This window comes from Taudactylus pleione, unplaced genomic scaffold (genome assembly GCF_031769625.1).
Source record: "Taudactylus pleione unplaced genomic scaffold, aTauple2 ptg000015l, whole genome shotgun sequence".
NCBI classification, from domain to species: domain Eukaryota; kingdom Metazoa; phylum Chordata; class Amphibia; order Anura; family Myobatrachidae; genus Taudactylus; species Taudactylus pleione.
Window position 1 is genome coordinate 2,227,201 of NW_028284417.1, and position 17,452 is coordinate 2,244,652.

Sequence of the window (17,452 nt, forward strand, 5' to 3'; positions counted from 1 at the left end):
CATTCTTATTTTGGGCTGTGCATTTTTTTTTCTTAATTAGTTCTGTTCTCATGGGTGATCTAATCAACTTAATTTGTGTATCAACTTACATAGATGATTAATTTGTCTATATTAAAATTAAAATTGTTGTTTTACCATCTTTTTTGCCTAACAGGGTGCATACAATAATTTTACATCCACATAACATTACACTGTAGCATAACTCTGCAGGGTTCATATAGTCTCAATTATTTTAGTCTAATTTGTGATACTCAAACAACATAAATATAACTAATTAAATATCTAAACAGCCAAAGAAACTGTACAGCAGATTTATTTATAAAATATTCAGGCCTCATAATTCACTAAGATGGTAGCAAAAAACCTAATACCTAGCTAGTATAGAAAAATAGGGGGTATAGTTACTAAAGTGAGCTTTTTTAGAAGTGTAGATGTTGCCCATAGCAACCAATCCGATTCTAGCTATTATCTTCTAGAAGGTGCTAGTTAAGTGTTAAGTAGAACCTGCTTGGTTGCCATAGGCAACATCTCCATTTCTAAAAACTCTCACTTTAGTAAATTTACCCCCTAATTCAGCATATTTAATTTTATTATTCTTATATCTGCAGTTTAAATATGGTGTATGAAATGTATGAAAATAAGAATTTTTAGGGGCCAATCCAATTAGGAGCGAGTTTGCATAGCGCGAGAGGATATGCGCATTTTGCCCGCGCCCATGGTGCTATCGTAGTGCGCACCGTAGTATATGCAGGCGCGGGAATCGCATGGTGCGATGCATCCACACTTTTGTGGTGCGATCAGCCACAATCTAATTGTGTGCATCTGAATCACACGAATGCGCACACCCGAGACTTGTGAGATTCAATTAGAAAATGGCGATTCGCAGTAGTCGCAGGAAGGTTGCACAACTTTTCTACAAAATGCGATCTGGTGAAGTGCATGAAAATTAGGGAAACCATCAAGGACCTAAAAAAAGTGACAATTGATATAGTAGGACCATATTGACGGCTATTAGTGGCCATACAGAAAGTACTGGAGGTTTTTAAATTGTAATAATGGCTTGTCTTTGCACTTTTTATTAATGGTGGAAAAATTATAGCAAGCAGTGTTTTTCCGAAAATTAAAGTATTTCCAACATTTTGGGGTACAGAAAAATCTATGTATAGTAATCTTGCAGTGTTTTTATGTAACTTGGATAAAAAGTGTTTATTCCAACTTTTTTCAAATTTGTAAAACTCTCCCATCAATACAATACCCCCACATACCTGTCCCACATCATTTATCCGATTTATTGAGCTTTTTACAGAAATTCACCAAAAAACTGACTTCTTTATTGGACAAATTATGCTGTTTAATACCGACATTTAACCTGCTCAGGGGACTGCGCAATAATATACGCAGATTTCTTCTACAAAATCAGTGCGAGTTTGGAATTGGATTGTAAATGTGTTTCAGGTCCCAACTCTCACCTAATTCAATACGCCACTTAGATGGGCATTCAAGAACTATTTGTGCTAATCAGAATGTTTTTATTTTTTGTATTCTGTATGAATCCCAAACATACTTGCCTACCCTCCCGGAATGGCTAGTAGGCTCCCGAAAATCAAGTGGCACCCCTGGCCACACGGAAAGGCGGACAAGTCTCCCAGGAGCCACCCATTTCTCCAGTGAAGTGGCGGCACAGTCGGCCGATGACGTGTTGAAACGCGTTGTCATGGTTCCGCCCCCCTCTCCACAATAACATTAATCTCGGCATTTCATAGCGCGGGGCGGATCTACAATGACGCGTTTGCCTCTTCATGTCCTGGAGGAGGCAGCCAAAATGTCGGCAAGTATGTTTCCAAATCAGTCAATATCCTGGATTGATATCCTCTCTTCTAGAACCAAATCCAAGTATCCTTTAATTCTATGTTCTCTTTTTAACTTGTTGCTGTCTGTACACTCCTCATAGTGATTGCAAGACAAACTGAAAAATTGCTGTGTGTAAGTTCCTAAGGCCTATGAACATTGGCGTAACTAGTGCAGGGCTGCCGGGGCTCGTGCCGTGGTGCCGTGGTACAGGCCCGTCTAGTTAGCCAGTGTAGTGCTGACCGGCAGTGAGAGCGGTCGCACTACACATTTACACACACAGCGCCGCCGGTGTGGCGGCGATGTGTGTGTTTCAGCAGCCAATGAGATTTAGACAGACTCTCATTAGCTGCTGCTCCCACTGCAAGAGCCGGGCTGGAGCTCACTCGTGAGCTCTGCCTTCCGGCTCCTGCAGTGGGTGATGGGAGAGACGTCATGACGTTCTCTCCCAAAATGCAGAGCGCGCCAGCCCGGGAGGACTGAGGTACGGTTGGCGGTGGGAGCAGGAGCCGGTGCGGTGATTCAGGTAAGTGTTTGTTTTTTTTTCTTTTTTAACTTGTCTGTCTTACTCTGCAGTACTGGGGGCACTGCATCGGGGGGGGGGGGACCACTACTGGGGGCACTGCATTAGGGGGGGGACCTCTACTGGGGGCACTACATAGGGGGAAGACCACTACTGGGGGGGCACTGCATAGGGGGGGAGACCACTACTGGGGTGTACTGCATAGGGGGGAGACCACTACTGGGGGTACTGCATAGGGGGGGACCACTACTGGGGGCACTGCATAGGGGGGGACCACTACTGGGGGCACTGCATAGGGGGGGACCACTACTGGGGGCACTGCATATGGAGGGGACCACTACTGGGGGCACTGCATATTGGGGGGGACCACTACTGGGGGGCACTGCATATTGGGGGGGGGAACCACTGCTTGGGACACTGCATAGGGGGGGGGAACCACTGCTTGGGGCACTGCATAGGGGGGGGACCCACTGCTTGGGGGACCCCCTGCTTGGGGCACTGCATAGGGGGGGGACCCACTACTGTGGGCACTGCATAGGGGGGGACCCACTACTGGGGGGCACTGCATAGGAGAGCACCACTACTGGGGGGCACTGCATAGGGAGGACTACTACTTGGGCCCCCTATATAAGGGGCACTGCATAGGGGGGGGACCCCACTGCTTTGGGGCACTGCATAGGGGGGGGCCCACTGCTTGGGGCACTATATAAGGGGCACTATTGGGGACATTGCATACTGGGGGTAATGTATAAAGGGCACTATTGGGGGCCTGCATAAGGGGGATCACTACTGGGGGCACTGCATATGGGGGACTGTATAATGGGCACTGCATTAAGGTGCATATGGAATGAAAAGGAATGTTTAGAGTGACGAGAAAGGGGTGTGTGTCACATTGACATGCCACATTTTTAAGTGGCAACGCACCTTGTGACCACGCTCCATTTTTCGCCTTCGGTGCGCGCACATAGGGGTGGGCTCCATTTTTCAATTTGCCCTTGGCTCCAAATACCCTAGTTATGCCACTGCCTATGAATAAGGGAATCAGTATTTAATACCGCGAGCGGCAGCCCGGCAGGGGTGAATATCCCTATCGTTAATGTTGTAAGTATCCCTAACCCTCCTTCCTACCCTAACCCCCCCCTTTCCCGCAACCTAACCGTAAGTTTCCCAGGTGGGGGTGCCTAACCCTAACCACCCCCCAGGGGGGTGCCTAACCCTGACCACCCCCCAGGGGGGTGCCTAACCCTGACCACCCCCCAGGGGGGGTGCCTAACCCTGACCCACCCCCCAGGGGGGTGCCTAACCCTAGCCACCCCCCAGGGGGGGTGCCTAACCCTAGCCACCCCCCAGGGGGGGTGCCTAACCCTAGCCACCCCCCAGGGGGGGTGCCTAACCCTAGCCACCCCCCAGGGGGGGTGCCTAACCCTAGCCACCCCCCAGGGGGGGTGCCTAACCCTAGCCACCCCCCAGGGGGGTGCCTAACCCTAGCCACCCCCCAGGGGGGTGCCTAACCCTAGCCACCCCCCTGGGGTGCAGCCTAAACCCCCCTAGCCTAAACCTAAACCCTCCCCCCTAGCCTAAACCTAACCCTCCCCCTAGCCTAAACCTAACCCTCCCCTAGCCTAAACCTAACCCTCCCCAGTGTGCCTAGCCCTAATACCCCTCGTGAGCCCTAAAACCTAACCCTCCGTGCCCGGCTTACCTTCTTTCGGTATGCCGGGCGTCGGGCTCCCGGCGTAGGTCTAATGACAGGCGTCGGGATTTCGACGCCTGTCATTAGTACCTTGTCGGGATTAAGACAGTCGGGAAGCTGGCGTTCGGCATTTCGACCGTCTGCTTCCTGACTGCATCCCTGAATAAGTGGAATGGTTACAGAGCATCGTAAAATAGAACAACAAAAATAAATATTTTAATCCATCGAAAGAGCCGCACTTACTAACTTTTATCATACTTTGTTATCCCTTCATATAGGAACCCCATCTCTAATTACACAAGACATTACTGATATGTCCTGCTAGATATTAGCAACGATTCGTAAGTTAGTATACGGTAATGTAAAAATTAGGTTACATATGTGAAATGTTTGCCCATATATTAGTGAGAAAATATTTACAGATATATATAGTAACAACACTAACGCTGGATACACACTATGCATTATATCGTTCGTAAAGTAGACAGACAATATATCGTTATCTGCTTGTGTGTGCACACAATATATCTATGAATGACGTAGCTCACAGGTATATTGTGTAGGCCATGCTACTCGGCAGATGTGATATTTCTTGTAGATACTGCCAGTGTGTATGGATGACCGACCGTCCTTTTACACTGGCCGCAGGAACCACTGACATCACAGCTAGGCGGAAACATTTAAATACTGCCAAGTTGTGATGTCTGGCCAGACATATCGAGTGGCCCATTGGTAAGTGTCTATGCTACCAATCGGTCACTTGGTCTATGTGATACCTAGCATAACTTGCCCGTAACATGCACCGAAATGATTGTCTGTCTTAGCTCTGTATCTGATTACAAATCATTATTTCTTATCCCTGACCAGCACTACTGCAGCATACATACAATGTGTTTTAACTTTACTTTCCATCTAAGGGCCGTATTCAGTTTGGGAGCGAAAGCTGTTTCGGCTAAACTTTTTCTCCGGTGACGTCATTTTCGCTTATTTCACTTATCCCTGTATTCAATTTTAGTGTCTTTTTGCTTGTGCGAAACGCAATGTAATAGGCGATAACGTTTTGCCTATGAATACCGGCGGAAAAAAGTGCAGAGTTGGTGTGCAGAGGTACGGAAGCCACTCTGCACCCTTTATACACCCCCTTGACGCTAACTGCGTCAAAAAACGCTAAAAAAAACACAAAGGACACCCCCAAAAAAGCACTTTGAAAAAGTAGGCGAAAAATTTCAAGTGGGGATACAACTTCAAAAACTAGCGAAATAGCCCTGGGTGGGGGGGTCTGCAAGTATGGGGAGTTTTTTTAATTTTTTTATTATTGTTATTGCAGGTGCTTGCTGAAGGTGTGTTTTTGGCGCTTTTTAATGCTTCACTTTAGCGATTTTTACATATGCTTGCACCCATTTTCATGTACCCCAAATTTGATTGGACTACTTATTTTGGCCAAAAAAAGTTGCTAAATGTGATTCTTCACCACTCTCCCAAAGACGCTAAATAGCTCCTATTGAGACCATTCAAAGACCACAAATACCTTTTGCAGTTCTATTAGGGGTACTCTTAGTGAACCCCCATGTAAGAGCATCGTTAGGGGGGTGTCAGGCTGATTTCCCCAAAAACTACAGGACTTTTCGCCTATTTCGTTTCGCTGTGTCCCGTTTTCCTCCAATGTGGAGTTGAATACGGGAATACGTGGGGACGCGCGCGATAAGTCTTTGCCGGCAAAATCTTAGATGACGGCGAAAGTCCGGCAACGGACTTTTCGCTCCAAATTGAATATGGCCCTAAGTGTTAACATTTGGGTCAGGCTCTTTACTGCTATGTATGTATTTACTCAACATATCTATAAATGGAAAATAATTGTTCCATTTCTCATTATGGTATCATGGAATGGAAGGTAGTCTATCAATAGATAAATTCTTTGATCTGCAAGAACTGAAAGTTTTTGTTAGTCACTGCAAAACAATTATCTAATCTCTATTTTAATAGTGTAAAGCTACACCATGTGTATAATTGTACCTTTATGTATGCAGTTGCTGCATGTATTAACGATGTACAGGTTTTTAAGGAGCAATTACATAAAAAAGTCCATTAATTTAACATGACTATATTAGAAGAAAATAGCACACTATGGTTTAATGTTATATAATGTATATATTTATACTACATGATTATATATATATATATATATATATATATATATATATATATATATATATATATATGTATGTGGTTCAGGCATTTGCCTAAAAGATTCCAAAAACTATAATAATCGCAAAGACCATGGGCTCAATTTACTATGTAGTGCTTCTCAAAGTAGCTGCATATTTTGCAGTTTCAACCACTGGTTTTAAAGGGGCAATAATATTATATACAAACATGCCAAGTCTAATTCTACTAAACAGAATTCACTTTTGCAGCATGTGTCTTTCTCATTTATTTAGCCGAATATAGTTTAACCTTTGTTCTTCCTGTCATACGTGCATAATTCATTGGAGTTAGTACTGTAAGCTTTAGATGAAGTGTCCATCTAATGACTGGTAGAGGTTCGTGTTAATTGTCTTATGACCAAACAGGAGTAGTTGCAAATCAGACTTCTGTCTAAAGCCAACACTATCAAACAGCACGGGTGAGCAGCTCATAAAATAATTGTATAGTGTATACCTAGCTTAAGACCTTATGAAGGAAATAACATTAGCAAGCTCTCTTCGTAATTCTGTCGAGTTTGACTGCTTATGTGTCTGCTAATTAGGAAGAGATGCTAGTGCCTAAAATGCACAGCTGTAATTCCTGGAAATAATGCTGGCCTATGTAAGATGAGCAATTAGTGATGCATTGTGATTTGGCTCTTGAAGGTTGTGCTTCAGATAGCTGGTCCTCAGGGAACTGGGGGAAGTGTTGCAGCAGAGCTGGCTAGTTAGTAGACCATATCAATTTCTGCAGAGGCGTGGGAAGCCAAAGGTTTGCTGCACAATGTAGATTTGTAAATTGAGTGGCAAGCGCATGTTTAGGATTCCATAATTGTATCAATAAGGAAGCAGGCAAACTATGTTTATGTCTGAACAAATTAGTTTATACAGTATATTAAAATCACTAAGATGTCAAGTAAAGTCCTAAGTCTTTGGCATATATGCATGTTAAGCAGTTGAGTAATTATTTCAATGGAACATATCTACTGAGGTATTAAATGTGTTTCTGCTTCAGGTTATAGCAATTAAGCACAAATGTGAATATAGAATACTCCGTTGTGTGTTATTTTTCCGCCTCTCGCTCTTTTCCTGAATAAGATTGGGTTTGAAGCATAAATTCTGTAGATTGCAACTTTGGTGTTGGAAGGTAATGGTCTGCACCTTTAGGGGTCATCATCAGCCCCAGAGGTCTGGCGATGTGATTCATGAGTATCCCAAAAATGTATTTTGGGGCAATTAAGTATAGCTTTAACCGTCTTCTTTATACCATTAGGGCTATTACACACACACAAACACACACACACCAAATTGTTTTCCATTGTTTAATTTCAGTGGAATTTACAAATACATTAGGGCAGTGGTTCCCAAACTGTGCGCCGTGGCACCCTGGGGTGCCTCGGGGCACTTGCAGGGGTGCCTCAGGTTGGTGATCCTGCACCAAAATAAATTAATTATTGTCAATGTAATGTAACAGAAGCGCAGACCTGTCCACCACCACATAACTGCACCTAAGGATGACAGGGGAGCACAATTTACTTCACTTTACTACTTCACTACATTTTTTTCTGAATTTCTTAATAACAAACTTTTGGCTTAGGGGTGCTGTGAAAACAACGCTGATACTCTAGAGCGCTGTGGTTCAAAAAAGTTTGGGAACCACTGCATTAGGGCTTTCACACTGCACGAACACAGCACGGTCACCATGTTACAGTCGTGAGAACCATGGACTAAGACGGCTAACGTACCATCTCCAGAACTTAGTACCTCACATAACTTTATGCAGTGTTTCACACACAGAGATTTCCCCTTGTAGTCAGTGCTTGTTTCATCCGAGTAAAATCAGTTGGATGTGAAAAATAAGTCTGTTTTTTTTTTTTTAGTTTTTTTTTTCGGACAGACAAAACTAATGTGTGTGCAACTAGCCTTCGGGATCATTTATCCAAATTATTAATGAAAATGATCTGTAAACGCATAGTTATATAGTATTAAACATTTCTATATATGTAGTATCAAATCCTTTAGAGTACATTACAAACATTCCTTTTTTTTGTTTTGTTTTCTTTCTGCAGATGTACAATGCTAAATGGAAGTAACATACCAAACATGCCGGTGGTTCCATGTTCATTCACACTGGGCTGTATTCAATACAACGCTAATTGAACAGCGCCAGGAGGGAGCTCTCGGAGCTATTAGATTCAGTGCGCTGTTTTGTCAGAGAATACCGGTTCTAGCGCCCCTCGCGCCTTAAACATGGTGTTTGGTTGCGAGAACCTGCATTCTCCGACTAAACTGCCCAGTGCAATGCTGTTTCCGCGGCGCTAAGGGCAGAGAACAGAAGTGCGCCAGGAGTTTTGTCGTATTTCTGCTTGTACACCAGAAGGGATGCGAGAAGAAATCCTTAGTCGGGGTTAACTAGCTCCAGGAGCTCCCTACCGGCGCTATTGAATTCGCATTGAATTGAATCGAGCCCACTGTTTTCATTCATGTGTTGTCTGCATATCCTTTCGAGTGTTTTTAGTTCTACTGCACTTTAAATGTACAGTCTTCAGTGATTTATACCAGCTACAATTTTGCTTGTTATGCTTATTTCAAATATAAAAGGCCTTATTTCACAATTGGCATACATAAATTAAAGCCACATTTTCCCTTATGTGCATATATTTATTAAAAAATGTTTTCATATTTTTTTTTTCCTGAAGGTCACATCCACAGCCCCAGCAGCTGTCAGTGTACCACCTCCCTCTGGCGATCTAGATTTATTTACTGATCAAACTGTAAAATCTGAAGAACTTCCAAAAAAGCCTTTGTCAAAAGACTCAATCTTGTCACTTTATGGTACAACAAACTTGCAGCAACAGAATACGTCAGGTAATAATTATTGCTCAGGTTGATGTATGTATAGGATGTGTATTGTGCATCTTCTTTATATGTTAGTAGTGATTGGTAGGTAACTGCAACAATTCTCTGTAATGAGATATTGTGATATCTGCAGGATGTACTGCCATAGCCAAAAGTTTTGAGAATGACACGAGTATTGGTTTCACAAAGTTTACTGCCTCAGTGTTTTTAGACCTTTTTGTCAAATGTTACAATGGTATACTGAAGTAAAATTACAAGCATTTCATAAGTCTCAATGACTTTTATTGACAATGACATTAAGTTTATGCAAAGAGTCAATATTTGCAGTGTTGACCCTTCTTTTTCAAGACCCCTGCGATTCACTCTGGCATGCTGTCAATCAACTTCTGGGCCACATACTGACTGAAGGCTGCCAATTCTTGCCTAATCAATGCTTGGAGTTTGTCAGAATTTGTGGGTTTTTGTTTGTCCACCCGCCTCTTGAGGATTGACCACAAGTTCTCAATGGGATTAAGGTCTGGGGAGTTTCCTAGCCATGGACCCAAAAGTTCGATGTTTTGTTCCCCGAGCCACTTAGTTATCACTTTTGCCTTATGGCAAGGTGCTCCATCATGCTGGAAAAGGCATTGTTCGTCACCAAACTGTTCTTGGATGGTTGGGAGAAGTTGCTCTTGGAGGATGTTTTGGCACCATTCATGGCTGTGTTCTTAGGCAAAATTGTAAGTGAGCCCACTCCCTTGGCTGAGAAGCAACCCCACACATGAATGGTCTCTGGATGCTTTACTTTTTGCTTGACAAAAAGGTCTAAAAACACTGAAGAGCAAACTTTGTAAAAACCAATACATGTGTCATTCTCAACTTTTGGCCATGGGTCTACATCTGCTGTCTCATAACATGGGGAGTACAGTTTGTTAACTTGATTTGTTCTACTGCTAAGAGATTATAAAGCTATTTCAAGCCAGAAAAAAAAGTGTTTTTTTTTTCTTCTGTCTCCCTCTGTAGTCTAGAGATTTTAATTGATTGTTGCAGACACCAAACTTTTTTTTTTTTCTTAATATGCAGTTTTCCTTAATTTCTTAAATTTTTTTTTATTGTAGAATGAAGTAGTGTAACTTTGTCAGTAAAATGCACACCTTCCTTCTGTGGCTAGAATAGCAGGTGTCTGCCTTTGGTCCAAATTCAACTGTCCTCCTGTATAGTGCTTTCTGTAGACAGGTGATTTTGCTGAGGTTTCTTCTTCTAATTTACGCAAAAAGAAAAATACAATACTAATTTAACGTAATTCTGTGAATGGTAAACATGGATCCAGCATTGTTTTACTATAAATTATCTCATTCCTCACTTTAAAAAAAAAAAAAAAAAATCCTAATCCTTTGGTACATTTTCAGATGCATCACTGTGCGGACTTCTCTGCTATTTTGGTGTCACCCTCTCCGATAGTTTCACCGAACAGCGCTGTAACTGTGATGGATGACGTGTGCGTAATGGGAGAGGCTGGGGCTGCCCAGCAGCTCCTGGGGTTTAGGCCAAGCACCCAGCACGATGAGAATGAGGGTGTGACACGCAGTCACACCCACATCAGGGGCACAAGGCCACACCCGCTATCGCTCATGTGACAATTACTTAATTGCTGCACTGAGTGTCACCATCTATAGTGTCATTACTGGATATATCCATATAACATATTGGTGATATCATCTGACTCCTCCATATTATGCAACACAACACAATTCCTTAGACACGTGATCACTTGTACACAAGTAAGTGACCATATAAACTACGTTTCTTCTTCAGGTTCCATAGGGTTCCACAGGGATTCCATGGGGGATAATGTGGTTGGAGTGATCCAGGCACCATACAGTTAAAGCTTTCAGCTCCCAGGATGCCTCTGGTCCTCCTCCACATATACCCCGCCCCTGGCCACAGGCATTCAGTTGTTTGTTGTGGCAGATTTCAGGCGCACTGTTGTAACAGGGGACTGCTCAGGCAGTCCTAAGCTTTTATTTTATGTTTTATTTTATATGTTTTTGAGTTAGCAGTGCTGAGTGTCTGAACTAAGACTCTCATGCACTGCTACTCTGTCTACCTCCGCCGGGCCGCAACACCAGTAACCTCTGGTGATTTCGAATGGAAGAACTTGCTAACAGCGATGCTCGGGCCTGGACTGCAACCGGATGCACGGAGATGTCAGGTAAGGCGATTCCTTGCTTACAGGGAATCACGCGCGGCAGTCCTTTCTTTTGGCACTGGAGACGCAACGGAAGCCGCTGTAGTGAGGGCCTGGAGCATCCGCGTCCTCACAAGACCACCGGGGCCTTATCGTCTGACGTCTGAGATCGGCAGCAGATACTCTATAGTGCTCTATATCCCACCAAGCATCGTGTTTTGAGTAGTTGATTCAGAGCCCATTGCAATTAAATTGCATATGCATTGTATGTGACTGTTTGTTAGCTGCCTTTTATTTCTGACTGTCAGTTATAACTATCACTGTTTTTCTCCTAATCTCTCTGTTGAAGGTGTATGGGGATTTTTTCTTTTATACTTCACACTTGTTATTTGTGAAGGCTGTCACATTACATTACTTTGCATTGTTACCTTTATAATTGATGTGTCAAAAAGTAAAGGGAATCAAGAGGGGGAGGCCCCTGTGCAGATTTCATGTAAATCCTGTTTGGCGGGCTTGTCCTCTCAGGACTTGATAAAGGATGGTTCGTGTGTGCTGTCTGTTATAAAGAGCCACCTCACCAGTCCAGTATACCATTCCATGTACAGGAGCCATCTTGGGTATCCTCCTTTTCTCAGGTAATGAAATAGTTTGTGGATTGTATGGCTACTCCCATGCTGCTTCCTTGTATAGGTTACCCACAGCATGCTATGTTTGCACCTCCTATACATCCTTCCTGGATGGATACTTATGCTCACTCAAGTCAGAGTGTGGCTCAGTCAGCTGTTGTGAGCAGACCGGTAGTCACTAAGGTGCCTAAATGCAAGTTATCTTTTTATCGGTCTGTTCAGTATATGGATTCAGACACAGCATTGGAGGAATCAGATGTTGCGCAGGGCTCTTCTTTGGGATCTACCTTGGGAGAGAAGGACCATTTTTCTACCAAGGATGTTCCTCCTTTGGTAAGGGCGGTTAAATCAATCCTACATATACAGGATGGTGGACCAGCTCCTAGTAAGAAGGCTCCAGTGTTTAAACACCGGACGATGGTAAAACCTGAGGTTCCTAAATCCGAGCAGCTCACTGAATTTATGGAAGAGGTATGGGGTAACCCGGATAAACTGTTTTATGGTACTAAAAGATTAGCATAATTTTATCCTTTCCCAGCTTCTGAATGTACTAAGTGGGAAATCCCTCCTACTGTGGATGCTCATGTGACACACTTGCTCTATACCAATTCCGTCAGCATCTTCTCTCAAAGATCCCACAGATAAAAAAATTTAAACATGTCTTAAGGCAATATTTTCATCATCTGGAGCTGTTACTCGACCAGCTGGCTGGGGCTTGGGTAGCCAAAGAGGTTGAAGAATGGATGGGGGCATTGGAGGATTCTCTACCAGATGCTACCAGAAAACAGCTCACATATATCTCCCACATACGGGAAGCAGCCTCCTATTGGGAGGAGCTGCAATGCGGGACTCTTAGTTTCTAAAGCATCAGCAGCCTCAGTGGTGGCTCGTAGGGTCCTATGGTTAAGGTCCTACTGATACAGGGTCAAAGAAGGCTCTGGAATCCTTACCTTTCTATGGAAATATACTTTTTGGAGTAGAGTTAGATAAGATAATAGCTACTCTGGCAGCTTCAAAATCTACAGGTCTGCCATCTACGGCTACATTAAAGTCTAGGCAGTTTTCTTTTCAATCCTTTCGTCCTCAGGGATGAGCAAAGGAACAGTCTTCTTCCAGGCTGTCTAGTTTTCGCAGGACAACCAGGCGACAAACTAATTTCAATCAGAAAACACAAAAACACATATACCTCCTGGCGCCTAATCCCAATATGGAAACAAATGAAAATATGTATCTATCCAATTGATGCTGCAGCTTCTTATTAGAGGTAATTGCCACACCTCTCAAACTAAAGACAAGGAAGGTAAAGGAGGGATCCCAGGGTGGCTGGGCCGACTTCTTCAGTTTGCGGAGTACTGGCGTCAAACAGATGCCTGGGTCCAAGAAGTGGTCTCTCAGGGGTATGCCCTCACTTTTCGGAGGCATCCTCCCCAGAAGTTTTTTTGCACAAATCCTCCATCAGATGCGGTCAAGGCCTTGGCCCTTCAGGAAGCCATTTACTCCATGCTGCAGTCAGGGGTAATAATCCAGGTTCCTGTGTTGCAACAAAGAAGGTGGTGGTGTTCAAATCTATTTTTGGTTCAGAAACCGAATGGGTCTCATTGCCCTGTTCTAAATCCAAATTCCCTCCACAAGTTTATCCTTGTACCCAAGTTCCGTATGGAAACTTTTCTGTCAATTATTTTGGCAATGGAGCCTGGGGATGTTATGGTTTCCCTGGACATTCTGGATTCGTATCTCCATGTGGCTATTACGCCATCCCACCACCAATTTCTACAGTTTGCTGTCCTGCAACAACATTACCAATTTCAGGCACTACCTTTTGGTCTATCAACGGCCCCTTGGGTCTTTACCAAAATAATGTTGGTTATGACGGCCTGCGTCAGGGAATCGGAATACTACCATATCTGGACGACCTTCTGGTATTGGCACAGTCTCCAGCTGTTTTACAACACCATCTCCACCTGACCATTGCCTACCTACAGAAGCATGGCTGGATCATCAATTGGAAGAAATCCTCTCTTTCTCCAACACAGCAGATTGTACATCTGGGGGACCTTGCCGGTTTCTCAGGCACAAGGGGTATTATTTCTGCCCTATCATGAATACTCAAATTGCTACGCAAGCAAAGGGTATCCATTCTATCAGCGATGCAGGTCCTGTAGTCAGTGGTATCCACCTTCGACATGGTGGGATATGCTCAGTTCCATTCCAGGCCTCTGAAAAAAATTAGATTTTCTCCAGGTGAAGCGGACAGTATCATCTAATAAGGTCCATGAGGATCCTTCTCACTCCAGAGGTTCGTCTCTCTCTCTCTCTCTCTCTCTCTCGTGGTGGCTACAAAAGGATCATCTGGTCAAAGGTTATTCATTCTGGATTCCAAATGGGTGCTTCTCACCACGGACGCCAGTCTTTGCGGATGGGGGCAGTGACAGGTCATCACACCTTTCAGGGAAGATAGACAAATCAGGAAAGTCATCTGCCTATAAACATTCTGGAGCTTCGAGCAGTATACAAAGCACTCATTGTGCCACAGGACCTGCTGCAGGGCAGGCCGGTCCAGATCCAGTCCGACAACGCGACCACAGTAGCCTTTCTCAATCATCAGGGAGGCACGCAAAGTCATGAGGGAAGTAACAAACATTCTGATTTGGGCAGAACGTCCTCTTCCGGCGATCTTGGCAATAATCATCCCGGGAGTCCTCAGTTGGGAAGCGGACTTCCTAAGTCGTCAGGACATACACGCCGGAGAATGGTCTCTCCACCCAGGAGTTTTTCAACTCCTGGTGAACAAATGGGGCCTACCAGACATAGACCTCATGGCATCACGTCACAGCCACAAGGTTCCCAGGTACGGGTCCAGGACCAGAGATCCCTCACCAGACTTTGTGGACGCACTAGCATGTAGATGGGACTTCAAGCTGGCGTATCTCTCTCCTCCGATTTCCCTTCTCCCAAGGGTTTTCTGGAAATTCAAGCAGGAAGGCGGGACAGTAATACTAGTGACTCCTGCTTGGCCCAGACGTCATTAGTTCACCGAAATTCGGAATCTATACATAGACAGTCCGTATCCTCTTTCTCTATATCTGGATCTGTTAGCGCAGGGTCCCTGCCTGCAACCAGACTTTGACAGCGTGGCTCTTGTCTTCCATCGTAAGAGCCACGGTCACGGATTCCCTCTTCTTGTAGGAGAGTGTTTCTGGTGTACGATTGTTCTTCCTTCTCCTGCCTTGGGTTTGTTTACAAAACTGAATGCCTGTAGTCAGGGGCAGGGTATATGTGGAGGACCAGAGGCATCCTGGGAGCTGAAAGCTTAACTGTTTGCCTGGATTACTCCAACCACATTATCCCCCATGTTATCCCTATGGACCTCGAAGAAAAAGTTATCAATGGTAAGTCTACCATAACTCTTATTATTACTTGCCTGACGTTTTTGGAACATAGCAGGAAAAAAACATGAACCTAGATTAGGTGGGATTTGAGTTGAAGTCCCTGGTACAGTGAGGCAATATTGCTAACCTACGGTAATTACCACCAATGCATCATTTAGAAAGCAGTATGAGGCATTTTCTGTACAGTACTTGTAATGCTGCTTGCTGGAGTTCAGCACAACCTCTGATTACTTTTGCATTTGTGCTGTTGAATATGTTTATGCATGTACATTTTGTTCCATAAATTGTATTATAAAGATTTGTGTAGTTGACTGTTAAAATAGTGGGATGACAATTTGTACGCACATTTCCATTCCTCTATACAAAGCTACTGTGGCAGAAGTCCTCTTTATTTTTCAACAAATATTATGCTAATAAAACCGATAAGCAAATTTCACTGCATTCAATATTTGTGGCATTTGCTTGGACCTGTCAGCAAATATAAAATGGTAGCTAGCTTTAAGCATTTACTTTTTAAAATAAATCTTTCAAGAATAAAAAAAAAAATACATAAATGTTTTATGTACTGTTGAGTCAAAAAAAATATATGTATATGTTATGACAGAGCCACCTGAAGTCATTCAGCACTTCAAATCTGAAGGTAAAACCACACTTTTTTCCCCCTGCTGATTGTCCTTTCACATTGTACACAGTAAACATCTAGACTAGTTATTTCTGATTCATTGGGGCAGATGTACTAAGCCGTGGAGAGAGAGAAACTACCAACCGGTCAGCTCCTAACTGTCATTTTTCAAAACAGGTCCTGATTCAGCAGCGTACGCTATTGCAATTACGTACATAGATCGACAGTTTGTTTACCACTGCGCATGCGTATGCACTGAGCGTGCGCTGCGACCGCACTGCAATTATGGATGCATTGAGGAATCCATCGCAGTGAGTGACAAGCTGTGAGCGTTTGGAGGTGGTGACGGGAGTGGTCGGAGAAATGCAGGCGTGCCTATCTGTTTCAACGCCATTTAATGGGCGTGCTTAAATTAGCCACTGCAATTGCATATGCACCTTGAGTACTCACTGCGTGTGACGAAAATTGTAGTTTCTGCGGCTGGTCAGACCTGGTGTAAATTGTGCGTGACTGGCCGATGTGCGTCGATGGTACCAATGTATACACAGGAGTGCAAGGTAGTATGGATGTGAGAAAGCGGCAGTAGGCGTCTTTATGCCGACGAAGATGTGGCAGGTATTAGCATATATTTGCAGCTACGTATGCAATGATTCTTACTCATGCTTGCCAACCGGCTCCCGTTTTCTTGACAAGCCGCCTGCTTCCCCGCAAAGTTTAATAAAACCCCCGCGTTCTCCACTGCCTCGTTCGGACGTGACAGGGGCAGGGCTTGATGGCAGTATGCAGAATAGGCCAGCCATGCACCGCGGGGTTGTGAGCAGTGTCGGATGCCTCACTGGCCCCAGCAGAAAGCCTGCATGAGTGGAGAGTGAGTGCAGGCAGAGATGACAGTTCTCCTGTTTACCGGCTTCTTCTCCTTCTTCCCCCTGCTCTAATAAGTAATTTGTAGTGCTCGGGGGAGGGGTCACGTGATCAGTGGCCCATATGGGGTGAGTCAAGCAGAGCACATGAGCTGTGGTAGAGGGGGGTGCCAGGACAGGCATATGTAGACATATTTTTTTTTTTTTTTCCTGTGCAGTTCTAAACCTATGCCGGTAGCCGCGGGCATTGGAATAGTGCATTCGGGAGCTCAGACACAGCAACTAAGTGCTCCGTACACTCACACATACTGAGAGAGTGACCGGGAAGGTCCCTACAGCTCTCAAACACACACACTGCCTACGGGATGTAGTTAATTTACCGGCGGCCAACGTTAGAATTCAGACCCGGGAGAAAAGATAGGTGTCGAAATACCGACGCCTATCTTTACTCCGACGATGAAATCCTGACAGCTGGCATCCTGACCGAAGGTAAGCGGGGCGTTGTAGCTGTTAGCCGTGGGGGGGAGGGTTAAGTTTAGGCATCCCTAGGGAAAATTAGGATTAGGCACCCCCCTGGAAGTTTAGCGTTAGGCTAGGGGAAGTAGGGGGTTAGGCTTAGGCACCTCTGGGGGGCAGGTTAGGGCTAGGCACCACCTCCCCCCGGGAGGGTTAGGTTTTGGGT

General features: G+C 44.4%; 1 protein-coding gene across 2 annotated transcripts in view; it reads left to right on the forward strand.

Annotated features, from left to right (window-relative positions):
- SMAP1 (small ArfGAP 1) overlaps window positions 1-17,452 on the forward strand; it is a 388,489-nt gene that overhangs the window by 348,354 nt on the left and 22,683 nt on the right. For both annotated transcript variants that reach the window (XM_088471186.1, XM_088471189.1), the window contains one exon: window positions 8,947-9,115. In XM_088471186.1, coding sequence (XP_088327312.1) covers window positions 8,947-9,115 — 169 coding nt within the window. The remainder of the gene's footprint in view (window positions 1-8,946; window positions 9,116-17,452) is intronic.